General features: G+C 39.4%; 1 protein-coding gene across 49 annotated transcripts in view; it reads left to right on the top strand.

Annotated features, from left to right (window-relative positions):
* The window catches only part of RIMS1 (regulating synaptic membrane exocytosis 1), a 596,845-nt gene that overhangs the window by 512,977 nt on the left and 57,493 nt on the right, over positions 1-26,375 (top strand). For 30 of the 49 annotated variants that reach the window (XM_025294886.3, XM_025294929.3, XM_025294885.3 and 27 more), the window contains one exon: positions 11,861-12,096. The exons of 11 other annotated variants lie outside the window; for them this stretch is intronic. In XM_025294886.3, the coding sequence (XP_025150671.2) occupies positions 11,861-12,096 (236 nt within the window). The remainder of the gene's footprint in view (positions 1-11,860; positions 12,097-26,375) is intronic. 8 more of the 49 variants (XM_025294888.3, XM_044924522.2, XM_025294908.3 and 5 more) reach the window with 2 other exon arrangements.

Here is a 26,375-nt window from a genome sequence, read left to right as displayed (position 1 = left end):
ATTTCTCCTGGCAATCTTGATCCCAGCTTGTGCTTCCTCCAGCCCAGTGTTTCTCATGATGTACTCTGCATATCAGTTAAATAAGCAGGGTGACAATATACAGCCTTGATGTACTCCTTTTCCTATTTGGAACCAGTCTGTTGTTCCATGTCCAGTTCTAAATGTTGCTTCCTGACCTGCATACAGGTGTCTCAAGAGATAGGTCAGGTGGTCTGGTATTCCTATCTCTTTCAGAATTTTCCACAGTTTATTGTGATCCACACAGTCAAGGCTTTGGCATAGTCAATAAAGCAGAAATAGATGTTTTTTTTCTGGAACTCTCTTGCTTTTTCGATGATCCATCAGATGTTGGCATTTTGATCTCTGGTTCCTCTGCCTTTTGTAAAACCAGCTTGAACAGCTGGAAGTTCATGGTTCATGTATTGCTGAAGCCTGGCTTGGAGAATTTTGAGCATCACTTTACTAACGTGTGAGATGAGTGCAACCAAGCAAAGAGCGGCATCTTCCTGGGGTGAGGATACAGATGTCACAGTTCAGGAACTGACAGAGAGTTAGAAACTGAGTTGTGTGTGGGGGGGGTCCCACAGTTTGTAACAGATTTCCCTAATTTGTTTACTGCTGAGCTGTGTATGCACAGAAATTAACCAAGAAATTAACCAAACAGCAGCAGCTGGAGGATGAACTTCTGAGCAAACTCTCCAGCAGCTGCCAGGTGCTGGGAGACCCCATGCCCACTTCAAGTGCATGGAAAACACTTTGGTGTCCTGGAAGAATTCCAGGAGGGCCAAACTCTGGGAATAGCATCATACTCTCAAGTAACAGCAGACCTGTCTTTAAGCCCAGCTCAGAATAGGAGCAGGATTTATTCTCTCTGGCAATCAAAAACAATTTCACTCCTGTTGGAGGAAAATAATATCATCCAAAGCCTCTGTAGGTTTTCACCCACAAGGTCTGGCATCTAACTTCAATTAATGAAGAAAAGGACCAACCAACAAGAAAAACTAACAATAGCATTATCAAAAAGGGACTTTAAAATATCCATGATCAATATGTTCTAGAGACAAAGTGGGAGGAATGCTTTCAGCAAAGACTTGGAATCCATTTTTACAAATTGAGTGATAATTTTAAACTAAAAAATGCCCCCCCCCAAAAAAAAACCCTAACAGTACATTTAATAGGTGGGTTTAATGGCGTATTAGAAACAGCAGGACCGAGAGTTAGTGACCAGGTCTGTGGAAAGTATATACGTTCACACAAGAGACAAGAGAAGTTGAAGGGAAACAGGTCAGATGCGGAACAAGATGGAAAGGTGACCTGAGAGTGTAACCACGTCCCAGGAGGAGAGCAGTGGCAGAAACAAGACTTGAGTCCTGAAGGGCTGGCTGAGAACTTTGCCAAAGTAGTGAAATATTGATACATTACATTGTAAATCCAACAGCCTTTCATACTCTCAGGATAGAGGGAGAGAAAAACAAACCTAGCAATATTATGATCTGTGTACTGAGAACTAAAGAAAACGATTTTTCTTAAAATAATCCTAGGGAGGGGAGAAAGAGATTATGTTCAGGAAAGAAACACTGAGACTTTGGCTGGAAATTCAGCAGAAGTTATCAAAACCCCAAACCCATGGAATGACTGAAAAGAAGAATGGTAGAGAAAAAAAGAAAAACATCAGACCTACTGTTAATGCTCAGTACCTGTTGCTGCTGCTGCTGCTAAGTCGCTTCAGTCGTGTCCGACTCTGGGCGACCCCATAGGTGGCAGCCCACCAGGCTCCCCTGTCCCTGGGATTCTCCAGGCAAGAACACTGGAGTGGGTTGCCATTGCCTTCTCCATGGTACATGTTACCAAGTGAAAATATCCTTCAGATAGTCCAAGGATGAATGGATGAAATTTCTAAGAATTCATCACCAGCCAACCTACTCTTCATGTGGAAGGAAAAAGTCCCCCGTTGGGAGTAAACTGGAGGAAGAAATAGGGAACATATGGGAGGGGTAGTAAGAATAAAAGTAACAGTAACAACATATGGGGGAGAGTTGGCAATAATAACAGTAACAACAGTAACAAATCGGTTGTGTTTTTATGTGCCAGCAACAAACATTAGGACATGAAATTTATAAAATACATCAATACAGTATAATTAGAAACATGAAATACTTGTGAATAATTCCAAGTAGGTAAGCTAATTAGAAATAAACTAAATGAATAGGGATCGATCAATAATATGTAAGTCCTCAATACAAAGAGTGTTTATAGGCTCATAGATAAATCCAGTTGTGTGTGAGTGAAATTCAATAAGAATTACACAGACACAACTACTTCAAAAGGTCTGGCTATTTGAGGGATCGAATGTAAATAGCGATCTAACTTGAGCACATCCCTTGGTTCTAAAGTGATGCTGCTGTCAAAATAGGTCCAGTGGATATGCTTAGATGGAATTTGACACCATCCTGTTATCAGTCCCAGAATTTTAACTCCTAGAAATTATGAGTGAGATGCCTGGGGGTTTCTTGATCAGCAAATTCCTTTTGTGTTGATCATTTATCATTAACAACTTGTATATTGATCCAAACAAGTGTAGGACTCAAATAATTTGAGGAGACTTCTGATTTATTTGAAAACATATAGTGAATTTGTCCTGGAAAATCCCATGGACAGAGGGGGCTGGTGGGCTGCCGTCTATGGGGTCGCACAGAGTCGGACACGACTGAAGCGACTTAGCAGCAGCAGCGGTGAATTTGTATGTATTATAGCCATCTTTTTATATGCTTTAAATTACTTATCCTTTTTTGGCCTTAGGGTGGAGTCATGGTAGTCGTCTACCTTCTTTTGGTGTGTCCAAGATACAGAAATTGATGATTTTTAGGCTAAATTTATTATTAAGAGTGGAAAACATCTTTACATAGTGTCTCATAAACTTTTCCTAAAAGTTGCCTTACTTTCTGAAAATGAGAAGCTGTATCAGGCCCATTTTTTTTTTTTTAATTCTGTTCCCAAATTACATGCCAGTCATCTTATATTAGAATAAGGAGCCAGAGTATGACAATGAAAGGTGCAGGTTTGGTTCCTTGTGTGATTGATCTCTGGGATGTCTATAGGTAATGCAAAGTCTTTTTGTCTACTTTAGGGAAAGTGAGCTCACAGGGTTCCAGCTTCATTTTATCAACCTTTAAAACAACGTTTGATTAAAATGAGTTTCTACATTGCCTATTACCGTAATTTCATTGGTTCTATTAATACAATGCACACTGGTAGGCACTATACCATATATGAATTCCATATATATATTTTACAGTTGATGGCATTTTTCTTTCTTAAAATACATAAACTTTGATGTGTCTTAATATTGAGCATAATTGATTTGATTTGTTTGGTCACTAAGTTGTGTCCAACTCTTTTGTGACCCCATGAACTGCCAGACTCCTCTGTCCATGGGATTTCTCAGCCAAGAACACAGGAGTGGGTTACCATTTCCTTCTCCAGGGGATCTTCCTGACCCAGGGATCAAACCCACATCTCTTGCATTACAGGTAGTTTCTTTACTACTAAGCCACCAGGGAAGTCCTATTGATTTGATTTAGTGCATATAGATTCTTCATTTTAACAAAAAACCCAATTCTAATCTTGCATTAATGTAATATTTGTCAGTAAATGGTTTATAGACCTTTCTTACTATATTATGAAGATTTCCATTAAATAGAGCCAATTAAAGTTCTGCTTTTTTTTTTCACTTTAGACTTTCTGTTTACAACTACAATAAACCAGAGTAAATAATTTACTTTCCTCGAACCTCCTACAATTTAATATATTCACCCACTTTCTGTTGTTTACCATCCCTATTTATATTCCGGTATTTTACTGTAAGGAAGGATTTCCTTACTTTATATAATAAATAAAAACACATCTATTGTCTTGAATATGTGGTATATTTTTGTCACTTTTTTATAGTTTAAAAAGAACCATCCGTACTAATTGCAACTTTTAAAAAAATTTAATGGAGTATAGTTAACCTCATAATGTTGTATTAGTTTCTGCTGTACAGAATCAGTTATATGTATACATATACGTATATGTATACATATACGTATATGTACATATACATATACAGACCGAATCAGTTATATGTATACACACATCCCCTCTGTTTTATATTTCCTTCCCATTGATCAACTTTTAACCTCAGCTTCTATTTGATAGAGAAAATCTGGAGGTAGATAATTGAGCATGACAGTTTGTCTGTCATATACAAGCAATTTTGCAGCCTAGCAAGTAGCAGCACATATAATAAACATCCTACAAACAACTCAATCAAAAATGGGCAGAAGACCTAAATATATACTTCTCCCAAGAAGACATATAGATGCCAAAAGACACATGAAAAGGTGCTCAATGTCATTAATTATCAGAGAAATGCAAATTAAAACTAAAAAGAGGTGTCCCCTCACACCAGTCAGAATGGCCATCAGCCAAAAATCTATAAATAATAAATGTTGAAAAGGATGTGGAAAAAAAGGGGAACTCTCCCACACTGTTGGTGGGAATGTTAATTGGTACACAGTATGGAGAAGAGTGTGGAAGTTCCTTAAAACCTAAAAATAGAACTGCCATATGACCCAGCAGTCCCACTCTGGACATATATCTAGAGAAGAAAAAAAACTCTAATTCAAAAAGATACATGCACCTCTACAGTGTTCATAGCAGCACTATTTACAATAACCAAGACAGGAAACAAGCTAACTATCTATTGACAGAGGAATGGATAAAGAAAATAGGGGTGTGTGTGTGTGTGTATATATAAAACACAATATTCAGTTCAGTTTAGTTCAGTCGCTCAGTCGTGTCCGACTCTTTGCAACCCCATGAATCGCAGCATGCCAGGCCTCCCTGTCCATCACCAACTCCCGGAGTTCACTCAGACTCATGTCCATCGAGTCGGTGATGCCATCCAGCCATCTCATCCTCTGTCGTCCCCTTCTCCTCCTGCCCCCAATCCCTCCCAGCATCAGAGTCTTTTCCAATGAGTCAACTCTTCGCATGAGGTGACCAAAGTACTGGAGTTTCAGCTTTAGCATCATCCCTTCCAAAGAAATCCCAGGGCTGATCTCCTTCAGAATGGAGTGGTTGGATCTCCTTGCAGTCCAAGGGACTCTCAAGAGTCTTCTCCAACACCACAATTCAAAAGCATCAATTCTTTGGCGCTCAGCCTACTTCACAGTCCAACTCTCACATCCATACATGACCACAGGAAAAACCATAGCCTTGACTAGATGGACCTTTGTTGGCAAGGTAATGTCTCTGCTTTTGAATATGCTATCTAGGTTGGTCATAACTTTCCTTCCAAGGAGTAAGCATCTTTTAATTTCATGGCTGCAGTCACCGTCTTACTCAGCCATAAATGAGAATGAAAGCAATGCCATTTGCAATAACATGGATGGAACTACAGATTATCGTACTAAGTGAAGTCAGAGAAAGACATATATAAACTTATCAGTTTAAATATGAAATGTAAAAGTACAGATGAGCTTATTTATAAAACAGAAACAAACTAGCAGACATAGAAAACAAACTTATGGCCACTGAAGGGGAAAGGGGGAGGAATAAATTAGGAGTTTGGGATTATGGTACATATAACACAGTTCAGTAGTTTTTAGTATATTCACAATTAGCTATGCAACCATCACCACCATGTAACTTGAGAACATTTTTTTCATCTCCCAAAGAAACCTATAACCCTTGGCATGTACTCCCCCTGTTCTTCTAGCCCCTGGTCATCACTTATCTACATTTGTCTCTTAATTTGGCATTTAATTTAGATGAAATTATACAGTATGTGAGCTTCCCAGGTGGCGCTAGTGGTAAAGAACCTGCCTGCCAATGCAGGAGATGTAAGAGATGCCGGTTCGATCCCTGGGCTAGGAAGATCCCCTGGAGGAGGACATGGCAACCCACTCCAGTATTCTTGCCTGGAGAATTCCATAGACAGAGGAGCCTGGCAGGCTACAGTCCACGAGGTCACACAGAGTCAGACATGACTGAAGCAACTTAGCACACATGCACCCATATAGTATGTGACCTTCTGTAGCTGGCTTCTTTCATATAGTATAATGTTTCCAACTTTGTAACGTGTACCATTAATTTTTATGAGTAATAATATTCCATGGTATGGATAAAACACGTTTCCATTCATCATTTGATAGGCATTTGGGTTGTTTCCTTTTTTAAAGTGTTATGAATAATGCTGATCTAAATGTTCCTATGTCAGTGTTTGGATATGTTTTCAATTCAGCTCATGAATGTATCTCTCATGGGCTTCCCTGGTGGCTCAGAGGTTAAAGCGTCTGCCTGCAATGAGAGAGACCCGGGTTCAATCCCTGGGTTGGGAAGATCCCCTGGAGAAGGAAATGGCATCCCGCATCCCACTCCAGTATCCTTGCCTGGAGAATCCCATGGACGGAGGAGCCTGGCGGGCTACAGTCCATGGGGTCTCAAAGGGTCGGACACAACTGAGGGACTTCACTTTCACGGGTGTGATAGGAATGAAATTACTAAGTAGTATGGGAACTCAAAGTTTAATTTAACTCTAAGTTTTGTTTTAGTTTAAAACTCTAAGTTTTAGTTTAACTAAACTGCCAAACTATTTCCAAAGTGACTGCATCATTTTACACTGCCACCAGCTGTGTATGAGGCGTCCAGTTTCTTCAGATTCTCGTCAGTGCCTGTTAGCATCCCCTTCTTACTGTAGCTGTCCTGTGCTTGCAAAGTGGCCTCTCATCATGGTTTTCATAAAGCTTCTTTTAAGCCAAATTTATCAAACTTGTTTGATATTTCAAATAATTCACTTTGATTGTGGATTCAGATTCTTATATTAAAATTCTTTTGAGTCATCCATTTCTTAAAAATGGCTTTTTCTTGAAAGAGAAGCATATTCACAGTATGAGAAGTTCAGTTTCTTTTTCCCCCCTGGGAATTCTTTAGCTAACTGCATGAGAACGATGTCTACATAGATCAATCAGAGCAGGAGCTCTGTTCAGTTGATATCTGTCTGCCCAGACCAGTATTCCTAGGGTGCAGAATGTGAGAGACTATTTTCACCAATTGAAATGACTTTTTTTTAAACATGCAGAGAAAACTAGTAGTTCCAGTTTTACCACTTGACGTAGATGGAAATGGACACAGAAACCTAATCCCAGAACATGAAGGGCTGTTCTTTATTATGGACAAGATATTTTCTTGAATGATATGAACTTTTGTAGCTTACTAACAGACAGAAAAACCAGATTTTCTGTCATCTGCCACCCAGCTCTCAATACACCTCTGAGATTTTCTATCGACCCGATTTCATCTGTAGACAGACCCTCTATTGTTGCTGCCACTGCCACAGACAAAGCAAAAGAAGAGCCAGATTCAGCAGGAAGCAGAACCGGCAGCAAACAAAACAAGGCCAGAGTTAAGAAAACAAAACCGAGATTGAAAGCAACGTTCTCTTGTCTCTTGATATTAAACTCAGGAGCCTGAAAAAGGCATCACTGGGCTCAGAGCATTCATGGGGCGCCCTCCCCAGAGGTCCAGCGGATGTCCATCTGGGCATTTTTACAGGATCTCTGACACTCTTAAAACATAATCCCCAAATTTAAAACAGTTGTCAGAAAAATATATAGGAAATGTCAAAATTTTAACTCATTAGTGAGCAAACCAACAGAGAAACAAACTGGTTCCTCAGATGACGTGCATATAGACACAAATAGATAGTCATTGGGGAAAAAAAAAGTGAGAATGCTGGAACATTGTCCAGTTTGATCCCAACTGGATCATGTTCTCTAGGTCAATAAAACCCTATTGTTTGGAGTTATCCCCACTGCCAGTTAGTGATCATTTGCTCCTTATAAGTTCTTTTCAAGTTAACATGTTTTTTGTTGTCACCTCGTCATGTCCGACTCTTTGTGACCCGTCTTCATAGCATCTTGTACAGAGTTGTAAAAATTTTGGACCATAATTATTATAAGAGTAAATAATAAGTCAATAAATATTCCATTCCCTCAGAGAGTCAGATGCTTTTAGGCCCTTGAGGTGCTTAGTAGATAATCCTTAAACATGGCATTACGAGGTAAAGCAGATTTTTTCTTCCTAATCTCATTTCCAAGTTTAGATTTTTCCTTTCTTAATAGATAGGAGGCAGGTATTAGTCTGAGCAACTGGGTAAGTGGCATGCCCTTAATGTAGTGTGCAAGATTAGAAAAGGCAGTTTTTTCATTGGGTTGAACACATTTTTGAGAGCCTTATCAGACAAATCCAAGCAGTTCACAAGAAAGGTACATAAATTCAGAGTCAAGGCCTGCAATGAGATGGAGAAAAGCCATAAAAATTGGCAGAACATAGAAGAAAGTAAAACCTGGAACCAGCTGAGACACCTAGAGGGTCGGTCTCCTGAAGTTATAGAGGTGTGGGGAGCAGGGGTCGAGAACTCTGGTTTTAGTGATCAAAGAGAATGAAAGTCCTGCCAGGAGGCACAAGGTGGGAAAACCTATGAGACCAGAGTGTCCCAGGATCAACAAAATCAAATGCTTTGTCTAATACATGATGTATGAAGATGTCAAAAAGATGAGGACTGAAAAATAGTAGGATTTTGCCATGTGGAGTCATTTTTCGACTTTGATGAAAGGAAAAGGCAGAATGGATGAAGTGCTGGTGACAGAGCCTGGTTTTGCTTAGTTTAGGAGAGAATAGAGAGAGAGAGGATGCACAACCCAGAGGTTTCAGCACAAGGTCAGGAGCTAGGGGAGAGTCTTCCAAAGGAGGAAGAAGGGTTTTTTGTTTGTTTGATCTTTAAATATGGGTTGTGTCAGCCTGTTTGTATAGTGAGAACTCACTTATTCAGCTTCAGTTTAGGGGCTTCCCAGGTAGGTAAAGAATCCACCTACCAATACAGGAGACACAGGAGACATGGGCTGGCTTTGATCCCTGGGTTGGGAAGATCCCGTGCAGGAAGAAATGGCAACCCTCTCCAGTGTTCTTGACTGGAAAATTCTATTGACAGAGGAGCTTGGTGGGCTACAGTTCATGGAATTGCAAGGAGTCAGACACAGCTGAGCAAAGGACCAAACTTCACTTTACTCAGCAATGGGAGGAATGCTGCAAATGTTTAGTGTGTGCTGATATTAAGTATCCAAGTCATAATGTGACTGGTACAAAATATAAAATACAGGGGTGGGAGGCAGCAGTCAGTGCTAGACAGAGACCTCCAGAAAGCTTTATAAGGTAAAAGGCCTACCAGGGCATCTTGAAGGACTCAGGCACATCTAAAGGACAGTAATCAGTTTTTGGATGATGGAAGCAGAATAAAGGAGAAACAGGCAAACAGAGGTAAATCTGTGCTAAGACTCTGACCTTTCCTTTGGTTAATTGATCTGGCTGGTTAGACCCCATGTCAAATCTCTCCCTTCAGTTAGCTAACAGAATTGAAAATGCCCTAACATGTTCCATTTGAACATATGATGCTCTAGATTCTTCAGGAAACTATTCAGATCATGTAATAATGACTTTTGAGCTTCTAAACAAAATGTTTTATTTTTTGAGGAAAAAAATATGTCTTACTTATTCATAGACTTACTTTTAACATAACTTCTTAAATCACCCCCACCAAAAAAAAATTGTTTACTGTACAGATTTATCTGATTTTTTTCAGAATTTTTATTGTTGACATTGTAGAACATTTCATTGCTGTAATTAAATATCCATGAAAAATTTGTGAATCTTTGTCATTCATTGGATACATTTTTATAGAACTATTAGAGAAAACACCTTCCTATTCTTTCAGAATTCTCTATAACCTAAATAACAGCATCTAAAATTTAACAATAGTACTTTTGTGCAGTGATTTTTAAAATGCAGATTGAGAGTTGTGATATAAGTCTGTTTTCATGAATCATGTGGAGAAAAAAGGTGTGTGTTGGTTTATCTGTACTTTAAAGGTAAAAATAAAATCACTAGAAAAGACGATTTCAGTAACCACTGTGGGGAATGTGCTGAGGAGACTGATGAGAGATGAAAAACTATGGATTTCTCAATCGCAGGTGTTTGCTTGAAGATGGGTATTATAGTGGTGAAATTGGCCAAATCCTGTCATTTCTGTATATCCTTCAGCAGAATCGTGTGAATAAAATAGTAGAGAAACCAGACACTAAGAGAGGACTTGAGCAGGATCACAGAGTTAGGAAATACATTCAAATAAATTGGTGAGGACACAAAATAAATTGGCCATAATATTTATCTGAAAAGGAAGTCCACTAGAGTTGGGTATATAAACCTCTCAGAAATCAGTGTTAAATTGATCATATGTAAAACTGCCCTTTTAATGTTTGGAAAAAGAGACTGCATAAAATGCATAGCAAAATTACCAGGTTTGCAAATCTCTTTAAAAAGCATTTGGCTTGATGAAAAGGTGATTAGAGTAAAGGGAAACAATGTGAATACCTGAATGCTGTCAGTGAATGTTGACATGGACAGATCCGAGAAACACAGCTAGGGTTTAACATTCCATGTTATTCTGGTCAAATCAGGCCTCAGTTTCCGTTCACGGTCTCTGAAGGGATCCTAAGGTCCAGACAGTCCTCTGTTTTCCCTGCCTTCTGAGCCCACATACCAGTGTTCCTTTCTGCTGAAACACTCACTGTGTATGTAACCCCAGACATGTTATGTGATCACCAAGGCTTTCTGTTTTATTGTTTCTCATCATATTAGGGTCTACTCTGGTTTGTATAAGAAGTGTCATCACTTAAGCTATATTCAGTGATATCTTTAGTATTTCCAGGCAAGAAATAGAAAATCCAGATGGTGGTAAAGGTCATGGGAGCCAGTTTTTGCAGATATTTTGAGGACACATAAAATAAGAGGGCCATTTGAAAGATATCAAACAGGCCTTTTTTGGACCAAAAAAGGGATAGTCTATGTCAATAATGTAAATGCATAAGCAGCACAGTTAAGATAGAAAGAATCCTACTCCCCTGGCCCTCTCTGCCCTGCCTTCGACTCTAGCTCATGGACACATCTTTGCTTGGGCAGGTAGAGAGGTTTGTCCATTAACCTTCTATGGTGCCTGAGCAAACATTTATTCATTTGGGAAAGAAGTCCAGTGATCTTGTCAGATACACTGAGGCAAGCTCAGGACACAGACAAGTAAGTTTTGCAGAAAGGAACGAAAACAAGGACATCTGGACCCAGGACCTGTGGGTTTGAAGAGTCCAAGGATGAAAATGAGAGGAAACATGTGGAGGAGATAGACCAGGAGGGGCTAAGCAAGGAGAAGGAGAGAGGCTGGAGGGTTTGCCAGATTAACAGTCTTTTCTGGGTTCACTAAGCCTCAGAGAATAAAAGATGTGCCTATGAGTTGGAATCCCAAAGACAAACCAGCACAAATGCTGTTTTCATTTTTTTAAACCTTGTCGTATGGCAAATTCAGAGTATCCATTTTTAACAATATTTTCCCCTCCGAAATGTATATGAACTTATCTCATCGACTGAAATATTTTAGCTTTTCCCTGAAAGTAACAGAGGAACTATTGACAAAATTGATCAGTTACATTTACTCCCCGATCGCTAGCATCTGTTGCATTTCCTATTCCTCTCTTCCAGGAGTTGATAGATGACTCTGTGTTGAAATGCTTGTTGCTTCAAGCTGCATCCAGTAAACATTTGACAGTGGTGATGTGATCTTAAGAGTATTCATAGCTGTAGGACTACTGCTCAACGGGCTTTTCACTCTAGAATTTTGCCTGGATTATTTCAAAATGAATGAGATTTAGAGTTTCAGTTATGCTGACCTGTAATTTATGGATGCATATATGTTTTTACTTTGTAAATATAGTTCATTTACCCCTAAAATGCAAGGCAGACGGATGGGGACTTCCGGAAGAGCCATCACCAAGAGCACAAGCATGAGCGGAGAGATGTACACACTGGAGCATAATGATGGCAGCCAGTCGGACACAGCTGTGGGCACCGTTGGAGCAGGTGGGAAGAAGAGGCGGTCCAGCCTGAGTGCCAAGGTGGTTGCCATAGTGTCTCGAAGGAGCAGAAGCACATCCCAGCTGAGCCAAACAGGTGAGTGATATGAACTCAAATACCTCAAGTTCTTACTAGAAAGATAGAGTTGATCTTCATGCTGTGTCTTGTGATGGGCTTTACAGTGTATCGATTCTTCTTTGCGAAGAATGTTTATTTCTGTTTCTGGAAACCTGTTTCATGTGTGAGTTTATTCTTCTTTTCTGTACAGCTGTCTAACAGGGTATCATTTGTCAACCCTAAAGTGGTCAGATGTTTTGAAAAAAAATTAAGCCGTGTTTACAAATATGCAAGGAAATGCAAAGAAGTATTAAAGAACCAAATTGTTTGAAATGCAAGAAAAGCAACAGGATTCTCCTTTTCAAAATGTTCCTTAATGCAATTACTTCTAATTTAGACTAATTCCATATTGTTATAGAAAAGAAGGTCAGTTGTGCAACTTGAAAAAGTGTGTGATGTAATAATTGGACTGTGATTGCTGTATTTTCAATGCAAGTAAAAAATCTAGTGGTTATTTTTACTTTAGAAAAAAATGGGTCAGTGTATTCATGCAAAGAATAATGTTTTAATACAAATTTGAGTTTCAAACATTTTATATTTCTTATAAATCTTAAAAGCTTTATGTCCACAAGGTATATAGAAGAAAGCAAACACAGAAGGGAGGATGGTTATTTATGTATTCTAAAATATAAAAAAAAAACTGCCTGAAATTATATAACATTTGATCTTACATATTAGATAATTTGTTACTAGGCTGAGTACTGCAGAGAACCAAAGGTAAGTGAAATCTGCAACCGATATCAATTGTCAGCACTTGTTTCTCTTGCCATAATCTTAGTTCCATTTTTTGTTCCTTAAGAGTGAAAGTCTTATTGCAAAATTTACTTATGTTAAAACACTTTCATGAAATGCTTTTTATAGTTAACTTGGCATCCTGGAAACTACGTGTTTTATATTATGCATTTTACTGGACAAAATGATAAATAAATCAGAAATTGGAAATTTTGAGCCATTCAGAAATTGAACTAGTGCACATAGCTGTTTATCAGAACAGAGGTTTGTCTTTCTGAAAATCACAGGATTAGAAAGGACCTACATAAGCCAGGGTCTAGGTGCTGCCTCTCTGCTGTCCCAGGGGGTTGGGCTGTTCATTTTGAAGGAAAATCATGTGTCTTCCTTGGGGTCCTACTTCCTTAGGAGTAGGAGGTGTTTTTCCATTTCTTTTGCTTCTTTTATTTTTGATGCTGGTGCTTAGTGGTTTGTAAGATTGATGTAATAAATGATCCTTTTCAGTGTGGGGTGTGGATGGACTTTAACCACCAGATTTCAAATCGCTTTATCACTTGGATGAAATGGAAATTCTCCTTAATGTCCTTCTAGGGAACCAGTGTTTGCTGCAAGTTCGGGGATGGCTTATCTTCTTCCACGGCTTCCACAGTCGGTCTCTTCTCAGTTTCCCCCATAGTTAGCGTGAGTGGAGTTACCTTTTCTTAGAATAAAACACAGCAATAATTGAACATAAGAATTATACGTGAGGCACTGCTTTGCAGGTAATAGATTCAAATGAGTGCCACTGAAACCTTCAACCCCTTTAGTTTAAATTTTATCCCAATTATAATCTTTGCTGAATTTTGAATATCCCCCTCCCAAAAGTTGCATTGTTAGTAACTTCCACTGAATACCCTGGTTTCAGAGATCAGGTTTCAAGGTATAGGGGCAAAAAGGCTGACAAAGCCAAGGTAACAAAATAGTTCTATTCCAAAGTGACTGAAGGAATGAAATGTGACTTGCCCTCGGGCTCAGTTTGCCTGTGTAGTGGGTGGGTTTGACTGAAAGTCCACCTCTGAACTTTCCAGGTGTAGGAACTGATGTTTCTTCTACTGCATCATAATTGTATCTTATATTTGATGACAAGTTTTCTCATTCTTCTTGATCTTCCCAAAGTAATTGACCAACAGTGACAAACCTCAGTTAACTCTCCTCTTTGTTTCAGTGGATGGCCTGGTTTGTCTCCCTATTGCTTCTTTTACAAGTGTTTCCCGCCACCCACCCCCCTTTTTCAGTGGTTATATTCTCTCCTGTGAAGAGTCACCAAAATTCAGAATTCTCATTCTAAGAAATCTTATTTTTTATTGCTTCAGCTACTGTGTGAAAGTGAAAGTCGTTCAGTCGTGTCCAGTTCTTTGCAACCCCATAGACGATACAGTGGAGAAGTCAATGGCGCCCCACTCCAGTACTCTTGCCTGGAAAATCCCATGGATGGAGGAGCCTGGTAGGCTGCAGTCCATGGGGTCACTAAGACTCGGACACGACTGAGCAACTTCACTTTCACTTTTCACTTTCATGCATTGGAGAAGGAAATGGCAACCCACTCCAGTGTTCTTGCCTGGAGAATCCCAGGGACAGGGGAGCCTGGTAGGTTGCCGTCTCTGGGGTCGCACAGAGTTGGACACAACTGAAGCGACTTAGCAGCAGCAGCAGCAGCAGCACACGATACAGTCCAAGGGATTCTCCAGGCCAGAATACTGGAGTGGATACCCTTTCCGTTCTCCAGAGGATCTTCACAGCCCAGGGATCGAACCCAGGTCTCCTGCATTCTAGGCAGATTCTTTACCAGCTAAGCCACAAGGGAAGCCCAAGAGTACTGGAGTGGGTAGCCTGTCCCTTCTCCAGAGGATCTTCCCAACCCAGGAATCAAACCGGGGTCTCCTGCATTGCAGGCAGATTCTTTACCAAATGAGCTATCAAGACTGTATATGATCATCAAATTTATTTTTCCATATTTGTCCTCCAAAGAATTATTCCTTAATTTTAACTTCTTATAAGAAAGCCCCTTGGATGGCCTACTTTAAATAAGTGGAACATCTCCACAAATTTGAATTTCAAGGACTTCCTTTCAGTAATGCCATAGTATGTATAGTTACAAACCCTTAGAATAGTTTTCTACTTTTTAAAATTTTCCTTTAACTTGCTTTTCCCCAGGTCCATCATTCCAGAGAAAGCTATGTGATACTTGTCCCATTTTAAGAAACATTATTATAATTGATTTATATGTCTTTAGTGTGACTTGAACCCAATAATTGCAGACAGGTGAGGGTTTCAGGAGGGCTCCTAAATATATGTATATTTAAGACAAATTTTTAAAATATATTTCATTAAAATATAGTTGATTTACAATGTTGTGTTAATTTCTTCTATACAGCAAAGTGATTCACCTATATATATAAACTATAATGCATGTGTGTGTGTTCAGTCAGTCACTCATGTCAGTCTCTTTGCAACCTTATGGACTGTAGCCCACCAGGCTCCTCTCTCCATGGGATTGTATAGGCAAGAATACTGGAGTGGGTTGCCATTTCTTCTCTGAGGCAGATTCTTTACCACTGAGCCACATGGGAAGCCCAATATTATAATATGTGTATATGTACATATATGTCTATTATTTTTCATATTCTTTTCCATGATAGTTTATCATAGGATACTGAATTTAGTTCCCTGTGCTATGCAATAGGATCTTAGTGTTTATCCGTCCTGTATATAATCATTTGCATCTACTAATCCTGAACTCACAATCCATTCCTCCCCAAGTTGCCTCCCTCTTGGCAACCACAAGTCTCTCCTCTATGAGTCCACTGTTTTGTGAATAAATTCATTTATGTTGTATTTTAGAGTCCACATGTAAATGATATCATATGTTATTTTTCTTTCTCTGACTTACTTCAGTTAGTATGATAATCTTGAGGTCCAGCCATGTTTCTGCAAGTAGATTTATTTCATCCTTTTTTATGGCTGAGTAATATTCTATTGGATATATGTACCACATCTTTATCCATTTAGCTAAGACGGATTGTCTTATGGTGTCAATTAATCAAATATTTGGAAGAAGAAAGCAGTGTTACTTATGTATTAAAACAACCTGGGTATTCTGTGGAATAGAATGTATTATGTTTAATTTAAATGTCTTCTTATGTTTGTAAAAAAAAAAAAAAAAGACTTTAAGGGCTTCTATGACAAGTGAGTCTCTGGGATCTTCCCCAAGCACCTCTGCCACACAGATGATGGATAATCAGGGAAACATGAAGTATTCAGAAATAATGTTTAACCAGCTCTTTTTAGAATGGGAGATTTCAAGTATGTTGTTTTATTTGTTTTTCTTTTTATAGCCACAGGTTTGCTCAAGGAGTTTATTTGATTCTTTGTTCAAAATAAAGTAAAATTTATTTCCAAAAAGTGAAGAGCATAGTAAATTATATATGTGTATATATATACATATATATAATATGTATATTATATATATACATAATTATATATATATACACATTATATATATACATACATATGTAGTAAATTATGTATGTGATATGTAAGTATGTTACATTTACTTTGTGCTTATATGTAACTTGCTGTGCACGTCAATATATTTACTGTGCTCTTCAATTATGTATAATCATTTATGTTGAATATTTTAAATATAAGCAATGCTAATATTTTAAAATCACCTTTTGCACAATATTCATAATGAAAGTAGGAATTTTTTAAATGTATTTTTTAACTAGGAGACTGATATAAACAGAAATGTTTCCAAAAATGCTACTGCTGATGAATGGCTTCAAACCATCAGGCACATAGCTCAAAACTTGTTCAGTGTGCAACAGCTGAATTAGATTGAAAAGGGTGTGAGGAGTGGGAGGAAAAGGAAACTTTAAGAAAAAGCTGCTGATCCAGGAGTGATTTGGAATTGAATGGAGCTCTGGTTCACTCAGTGTAGGACCAGGCCTTAGGATATGAGGAGGTTTGGGGCCTAATGTAGGTATAGCCTGGCCTGTATAGCCTGAGTTTGCTTCACTAGGAATGAAGGCTCTTTTGAGAAAGATCATCCTTACATACACCGTGTATTTACCTACAAGTGAAGATAATTGTGGTGATAGTTATCAAATAATAATAAATATTCATATATCTAAATGATTTAAACCAGGGTATTTGCATTTCTAGAGCTTTTTCCATGTACCCCTAAGTTATATAGATACAGGTGTGTGTGTATAACTTCAATCCATGATTGGTGACAAAAACATTGTGATTAGAACTTTTAGCATTTTTGAAGAAGACACCTATAAATGTAAAAGTATTATCAGCTTTATAGGCTAGAAACTACTTATTTTACCATATTATTGAATATCTGTCTCTCCAGGACTATATCAGGAACAATGGGTATTTCAAAATTTAGAAGCATCATTCCCAGTGGACATAAATCATTCACATTTGAAATAAACAAGAATCGGAGAACTCAAAGAGAAAACGTAAAGCCAAATGCCAAATGTAATAAAACCCAATGCCATTTGTGTGTATTACCAAGGGAAGTGGGAAGACAAATTGGTCAAAGGACTAAATTTCTTAGGATAAGAACACATGCAGAATCGGCAGCTAATTATAGTCTAAACATTTAATGTAATTATTATTTGTTATATCATTAACAACTGATGATACTTCATTAACTAGATTAATATCATCTTTTCTTACATATTGGCAGAATTTTGGTGATTGTACATTGATTAAATTATGGAAAATGTTGCAGGACTTTGTTATACTGTCAGATTTTCCAGGCAAGAGTACTGGAGTGGGTTGCCATTGCCTTCTCCATCATGTACTAAGACCATACTAAAAAAGTCACTTCTGTGTTCCTTTAAGAACAGATATTTTGTACTGTTCCAACATTTTCCACCATCCACATTTCTGTTTCCCCTGTGCAAATCCTTTCTTTAAAGACCTGCTCAAAATCCTCTTAAGTCATCTCGTGGTGTTATTTCAAGATTTTCTACTGTCTTTTTCCTCTGAATTCCTGTAGATCCTGACTTCACTGTCAACTTGCTGCAAACCCAAACATTCTGGGGCCACTGCCATGAGCAAAGCAATAAAGAAATAATGATTAATAAAAATTCTCACCTGGACACAGATAAACAAACAAACAAAAATAAAAAAATTCAGTGACCTGAAAATGATTCACACTCCCTCTGAGAGAAATCTGAGTCTATATATAAAAATACCTTCCAGCCACACTGTGCTTCTTCCTCTTGTCCTGTGTACAGCAGGGTGAGTGAAACAGGGCCCAGGTCCCCACGGACTGCACCGAGTCCAGAAGCCCAGCTACGCTTGCTCCTTCTGCCTTCCTTACCCGACGCATTTAGCGTCATCTATTCTAGGCACAGACATTTCCAAAAGACTGAAGTTTTAGGCTTGCCTTCCTGCTGCTGTTTTTCTTCAGAAATCCTGAAGCAAGGAAGCATAAAATAATTTTGTGGCAATTATTAAGAGGCCAGTAATTTTGTGGAAAGGGGAAGAGAAAATACTGGAAGAAAAATACAAGATGTATGTCAATAAATTACTTAGCCTGTGAACCCAATTTGGCTGAAGCAAAGATGTATGAAAGAGCCATAATGGGAAATATGTTTTGGAAAGAAGATTGGAGCCAGGTCTTGAAACTGTCTAAAGGACTCTTCTCACTATTTTTATGGAGAGCTTTTAATTGAGAATAGAAGAAACAAAACTGTGTCCCCAGAAGCTTAAGTGGAAGCAAGATGTACAAAATAGTGAGGAAGCAGAAAGGTCAGAGTGAGGCTAGTGAATGAAATGGAATAATGTGATGTAGGTAGAGAAAGAGCCATAAAGAGGGACAGGGATGAGCTTGTTGCAATAAAGTAGGGGCCCAAATTGAGAGAGAACAAAATGAGAGACCCACATTTAGGGGTAACTGGTGAGAGAATGGGGGGGGTGGGTCAGGATTCAGGGAAAGAGTGAGTGAGCAAGGAGAAGGAGAAATAGACCCAAGGGAAGGCAGGGTTTCCCAGAGAGGCTGCTGAATCCCCAGAAAGTCAGGGAAGCCATGGAGTGAGAACAGACTGCTGGAGTTTGCACCTGCAGGGTCGCTCTGCCTGGCCCAGTGGGGGAGAAAGTGTGGGCGGCTCGCCAGAGGGGAGACCGTTCCTCTCTCCATTTGGTCTGCATTTCAGATGGAACTACCATCTCCTAGATTTGGGATGGGCCTGCTGGAGATCAGGCTGGAGGGTCTACCATGAGATATAGCGGAGATTCCTCCAGAACCTATCAGATGAATGGGGCTGGAAAGATGAGAGAGAGGGAATTATTATGAACTTATCTTCAGAAGGCATCATGAAGGGAAGAGCTCAATGTGAACAGTCTGTCTTTCATTCATTCTACCAGCATTTATTGACTATTTTTCATGTACCAGACTCTGTCATCAAAAGGATGTTAGGAGCAGGTAAAGTGTGTGTGTGCACACACATGTCTCAGAACAAAGGGGATCTGGGCATTTTTCCAGGATGACATGTGGAAGAGGCACCTCTGGGTGAAGATATGGAAAAATTTGAGATACAATACAAAGAATTTAAAGTACTGGAGCAAAATCCCAAAGAGCAAAGTAGTTAATTTGAGGACACAAAGTTATTCTTGGAGAGAGGGCAAGATGGTTCTGTCCCTGTTTGATAGAAAAGAGGAAATGGTTGAAATCCAGAGGAGTATTGCAGTGGGGTTCCTGAGTAGTGAAGGAGCCTGTGTCCAGGGCGATGTGGGTACAGGGAGGGTTTAGGGTGAAGAGCATAGTAGTGAGATGGTCATTTGTGTGGATCAGAGTACGGCCAACCCGTACCCATGTTCCTGAGTTTGGATGACGGAAGTCTCCGAAAGTAGCTTTAGAAACATCTCCCAGGGTCCGTGTCATCCCTGCAGGCTTCTGATTCATCATGGCTGTTCTTCATCTCTCAAGTCATCCCCGAAGTTTCTGCATCTCTACTGTCCTCCCAGGATTTCTGCAGTCATTGTTGAGTCTTTGAGTTCTTGTGGATTCCGACATGAGGAATGGTTGGATCCAGACCCATTTTGGAAGCTCACTGTCTTGGGATGCCATCTGCTCCTTAGGTGACTGTCTCCATTGTGAATATTAGTCTCACGGGAGAAAAGGGAAGTCCTGCCTTCTCTCTTATCTGTGGATATTCCCCTTCCCAAGGCAGAGAGCAGACCTTTTTTCTCACTCAGAATATGGGTCAGGGGACTTCCCTGGTGGTCCGGTGGTTAAGACTTTGCCTTCCAATGCAGGGAGTGCAAGTTCAATCCCTGGTTGAGGAGCTGAGATCCCACCAAAAATCCAGAACATAAAAACAGAAGTAACAGTGTGCGTGCATACAGTGGCTCAGTTGTGTCTAACTCTTTGTGACCCCATGGCCATGGACTGTCGCCCATCAGGCTCCTCTGTCCATGGGATTTCCTAGCAAGATTACTGTAGTGGGTTGCCATTTCCTCCTCCAGGGGATCCTCCCTACCCAGGGATCAAACCTTCTGCATTGGCAGGCAGATTCTTTACCACTGAGTTACCTGGGAAGCCCGTGAAGTAATAGTGTAACAAATTCAATAGAGACTTTGAAAATGGTACACATTAGGGAAAAAGAAAGAAAACTTAAAAAAAAGAATATAGATCAAAAAGACTTTTTTTTTTTTTTTTTTTTTTTTTGCTTTGGCAATTTAGCTCAAGGAAATTATTTCATTACCATCACGGGGATGAAAAGAAACATTTTAGAAGGTCCATAGAGTATTAAAAACTGTATAGATAGAGTTCATTATTCTACAAAATCATACCAGTAAAAACTTAAGTATTCTAAGAAGCTTTAGCTAGACTTATGGATAGTTAATTTCAGAGTAGCTTAATAAGAATTAATGAATATCCAAGGCATATCTCTAACCTCTCAAGACAGAGATGGAAACTAACCATAGTACCTTTGATCCATTGTCAAGAAAAGAACAATATACACAAAACTTGAACTGTAATCCACTTATCCCTAAAGGAATAGTTCCTGAAAAAGCTAATTTACGCATGAGCTCAAGGCATTATTTTAAGATTTATGTTGTTCGTAGTAAATAAGCATTCCAAGAAAATGTCCAAGTTATTAAATGCTCTTCTGCTTACCTTTTTTCATTTTTCTTCTTCAAAACCACACAGTTAAGGCGAGTCATAAAATAAACCACGCACCAGCTTAGACCTCATACTTTATTTACGTGGAGAAAATGATTGTCTTACATTTGTCTTAGGACTTGTTTTTAATCTTTCCAAGCTATCCAATTTACCAGAATATTCTGCGTAGTTTAAATCTAGTGCTTCTTTGTACGTGCTCTCTGCCTGTTCCTTTGCACAAGCAATTGTAGAGCTGGAGGAGAGGGGGCCACAGTGATTTTATTGGACAGTCTAAGAAAAGTTTTCTTGACTCTGCTGATGTTAATACTGGAAGCAAAACATTTTTACAAAGAATGGGCATCCCTCCTCCAAAGTTTCAGAAACTGAGAGCTACTGTAGATGAAAATCTTGCTGAAATTGAGGTGCCTTGTTTGTGCCTCATTTAATCATTTAATAGTGCTAGGGAAACATTCTGAGGAACGTCATGTTTCATGTTCTTTGTTTCCTGAACGCACGGTCGTGGTGCCAGAAATGATTTTCGGTCTGCAAAACCATCAGATGAATGTAAGCATGGGTTCTTTTATTTACCGCTGGTGTCTGGCTTAGGAATTCACTACTGTTAATAGAGATTTAATGCCGCAAGAGTAACTCATCTGCATCAAGAGATGCCCTAATAAGGATTCGTAGTTTTAAACATACGCCAGCTGCTCTATTTTTGTTCTTTTCCTTGCTCTGAACTATAAATTTTGGTGTGGCTAATAGGTAGATACACTTTTAGTTTGGTTTGACAGAAAAGAGTGGAATTCATTTTTATAATTAATTTGAATTTTAGGACTTGGAGGAAGAAAGAAATACATTTATTAAGTAACTTAAAAGCATAATACTAAGTATAACTTTAATTATAAATTCCTTTCATTATAATTATAAATTCTTGTTGGCCAGTACTAAGATAATTTTTACACATGAGATCAGTTTCAGAATGGATGTTCTGAAGTACTTCAGGTAGCTCAAATGTAACAATAAATATGTCTGATTATTTTTCCAGATGACCAATTTCAGTGCATCCTCATCTAATGCAGACTGGCTTTCAATAAAGATTTTTTTATTGATTTCTTTGCTAATGATTTTTTTCAGTTTTAAACCCAAAAAGAGTAAAAAGAAGATTCATCAAACTCCTGTAGTATCACCACTTATTGCAAATTCACTGCAAAAATATTAGGAGTATATGATTAGCTAATCTTTTATGCATTTTATTATTAATATTGATAAAGCCATCAGCAATTAAAGCTATTATTTATTAATCACCATCAGCCAGCTGGCATTTTAATTATTTTGCATATATTAATGTCTGTGGTTCTCAAGACACGGCCACGAGGCACTATTATTATTGACACTTTATGGGTTTCATGACTTGTCCCAAGGCCAAACAACCCTTAGAAGTTCAAGTAGAATTTACATTCATAACCACTTCACTGTAATCTCATTCAACTGCGTGGACACACAGAGAAATACCTTTCTTTTTAGCTTTTTAGAAACAATAATAGTTTCATAATATTTCATTTTGTTCTAAAATACGGCCTTTTTTTTTTGGCTTTTAAAATAACCTGTATTTAGGATGACCACTGCAGAAGGTTTGTCTAGGGTTGATTTGGGAAAAGGTGGATCAGTGTAAAAGGAATCATAGTGCTTTGTATCTAGGAGTCAGTGGTTCAGGGGATGGGATGTCAGACATGAGATTGTGTTATGTTGCCTTTTAAGGAGAGAGTGATTGTTGGAAAAAAGCATTATTTGTCACTTTGGTCCAGTTTGCAGTGGGGGCAGTGATTGGAAAGGGTTTTTGAGGAGACTAAGGATCCTCAGCATATAAATGGCAACTGGGCTCAGTGAATGTGCTTAGGAAGAAAATGCAGATCTATTTTCCAGATCCTCTTCCAAAAGGGAAGTAGATCTATAAAACAGAAGAAAACAGAAAGGGGAAGGCCTTTCTGAGCCTCAGTTTCCCCAACTCTGAAATGGAATGATAAACCACACCGACCTGAGAATACTGTTGAGAAGATTAAATGAGCATCTATGTTAAGAGTTTAGCAAAGGACCTGGCATATGAAAAGGAATCAATAATAATAATGGTTAGCGACTTTAATAACTCTGAGAAAACAAAGATAAGAATAGCAGGCAAAGAACGGTGTCGGTGGCATCGCTCATTGGCTGGGAGGAGACTGGACTCTTTCTGCATCAGTGCTTCCAAAGTTCCTCTTATCCAACACCCTCTGAGGAGCTGGTGGGGTCGTAGCACTGACCTCAGGTAGCTGCCTAGACGTGGTTGCACACACCACCCTGTGCACACACGGGCGTCTGTGGGCTCCCTGACCTGCAAGGCCTGCTCCAGGACCTCCTCCCCGGACCTTTACCCAGCCTTTTCTATACAAGATCCGGGGTCAGTAGGCTCTGACCCACAGCCTGTGTTTTTTAATGGCTCATGAGCTAAGCATAATTTTTCTGTTTTTTTCAAATGGTTGGAAAAAAATCATAATATTTTGTGACTCATGAAAAGATGTGAAATTCAGGGTTGGCATCCATAAATACAGTTTTGTACAGGTGTTCAAAACACCAGGTTTATACAGGTGTTCCCCGGCTGCTTTTATGCTAAAAAAGCAGAGACCATGTGGCCAGTACAGCCTGAAATATTAACTCCGTGGTCCTTTAAAAAGCAAGTTTCAGGATCATTTTTATAGACTCTCTCTCTCTCTATATATATATATATATTAATATATGATACTTGTTTTTCTTGAGTGGGATAGGAGGGGGGAGGGAGGCTCAAAAGGGAGGGGATACATGCATACTTATGACTGATTCACGTTGTTGTACAGCAAAAACCAGCAAGACTTTGTAATGCAATTATTCTCCAATTAAATTTTATTGTTATTATTTTTTATTAAAGGAAGTTTTATGGCTGTTGCTCCAGCCTGAGAGCTCAGTGGTTCTATTAGGGAACAGGATCTTTTCTATAGTTCCCTAAACAGGGTCTCTGCTTTTCAAAGGCAGTTGTTAGTTTACACTATTACACCATGAACTTTGCTCTTGCCTCCCTTACTCATGCAAAGGTTACATTTAAACGGTGGGCCCATCGATATCATCTGTCATTAGATCAATGAGTCTCCAAAATGAAAGTATATCTCTGAGAGAACACGAATCTTTAGATCTTCAACTTTGCCCTAAAAATTGATCCCTGATTTAGCTGCTGACATAAAGTAGTAAAAGCACTTTCCCTCAAAAGCACTTCGTTTTCACAGTTGGGCATTCAGGGACTTTGTTATTTCACTCGTGATTACATGCCCAGCATCTAGCACATGGCCTGGCCTGGGCACACACAGATTGTTCAGAATGCATGAAAGTTCAGAAAGAGTTTTCTGTATTCCCTTTCTTCACAAGCCGCTGAGTCCTCCTCACACTCCGGTCTGAATTCTGCCTACCCAGTTTCCCCAGACTGTTCTTATGAAGGTCACAGAAAGTCAACGGGCATGAATTTGATTGGGAGAAAATTTAACGTACAGTAGAGGTCATAGGTATTCTGCAGATACAAACAGGAGATGTGTATAATAGAAAAATGTTTGTGAAGATTATTTATTTGTTTTTATTTGACATGACTAAATGTTTCTCTTACACATGTCACTTCCTGTCTGACAATGCCCCAGCCAGACTTACCTACCTTCAGTTCACAAAACACCTCAAAGCTTCCTTCTTTGTAGCTTTACAGGTGTTGAAAGTTCTTTTTTTTTTAATTAATTTTCACTGGTATATAATTGATTTACAATGTTGTCTTAGTTTCTGTTGTACAGCAAAAGGAATCAGTTAAACATACACATATATTCATTCTTTTTAGATCCTTTTCCTATATAGGTCATTACAAAGTGTTGAGTAGAGTTCCTTGTGTTATACAGCAGGTTATCGATTATCTATTTTATATATATATTAATGTGTGTATGTCAACCCCAATCTTCTAATTTATCCTCCCATCCCTTTATCTCCTGGGTAACTACATGTGTTTTCTGTCTCTGTGACTGTTTCTGTTTTGTAAGTAAGTTCATTTGTACCATTTTTTTAGCCTGTCAAAATCCTTCTCTGCATCCAGGCCCTACCCAAATCCCAACCTCCTGTCGGGGCTAAAAGTGGTCTCTGAATTCCTGTAAGATTTTTCTGGTTCTCCAGTGGTGTGGTTTAAGTATTTATCTGCCGTGTAAGTGTCTGTGGAAGTCTTATCACAAGATGAACTTAGAAGTTACCCAAGGACAGTTACCCTGCAGCAGGTGTGTTTCCCCAGGGACAGTTATCCTGCAGCAGGTGTGTTTCCCCAGGGACAGTTATCCTGCAGCAGGTGTGTTTCCCCAGGGACAGTTACCCTGCAACAGGTGTGTTTCCCCAGGGACAGTTATCCTGCAGCAGGTGTGTTTCCCCAGGGACAGTTACCCTGCAGCAGGTGTGCTTCCCCAGGGACAGTTACCCTGCAGCAGGTGTGTTTCCCCAGGGACAGTTACCCTGCAGCGGGTGTGTTTCCCCAGGGACAGTTATCCCGCAGCAGGTGTGTTTCCCCAGGGACAGTTACCCTGCAGCGGGTGTGCTTCCCCAGGGACAGTTACCCTGCAGCGGGTGTGCTTCCCCAGGGACAGTTACCCTGCAGCGGGTGTGCTTCCCCAGGGACAGTTACCCTGCAGCGGGTGTGCTTCCCCAGGGACAGTTACCCTGCAGCGGGTGTGCTTCCCCAGGGACAGTTACCCTGCAGCGGGTGTGTTTCCCCAGGGACAGTTACCCTGCAGCGGGTGTGTTTCCCCAGGGACAGTTATCCTGCAGCGGGTGTGTTTCCCCAGGGACAGTTATCCTGCAGCGGGTGTGCTTCCCCAGGGACAGTTATCCTGCAGCGGGTGTGTTTCCCCAGGGACAGTTATCCCTCAGCAGGTGTGTTTCCCCAGGGACAGTTACCCTGCAGCAGGTGTGTTTTGCCCTCACACAACCTAGTGTCTTCAGAGCAGGAGGATCTTGGATGCACGTGATACTGACCTAGTGAGAACAGCAGATGGTGACTCGCTGATCCTTTAGCATTGAGACATGCTTTGATTAGTGGACAATTTTCAAAAGGTAATTTTTCTTCTATGTTGGGTTTTGTTATTCTTAGGAAATCTACTCAGAAGTAGAAGTAACTTTTCTATACTTCTTCTACCTACCTTTCCCTTATTTCTCTTCTTGGCTTATACATCACTTTAGAAGCACCTAGGCATTGATCTGGATACGTTTTACTGGGCAATTCCACCTGCTTTCAAGTTTTAACGCTTCTACAAGTAATAATAGATAATTATCGTTTGCGTTTTGA

The sequence above is a fragment of the Bubalus bubalis genome, chromosome 10, assembly GCF_019923935.1.
Source record: "Bubalus bubalis isolate 160015118507 breed Murrah chromosome 10, NDDB_SH_1, whole genome shotgun sequence".
Taxonomy (NCBI): domain Eukaryota; kingdom Metazoa; phylum Chordata; class Mammalia; order Artiodactyla; family Bovidae; genus Bubalus; species Bubalus bubalis.
Note: the sequence above shows the minus strand (reverse complement) of the source record. Positions and strands in the feature narration are given on the sequence as shown.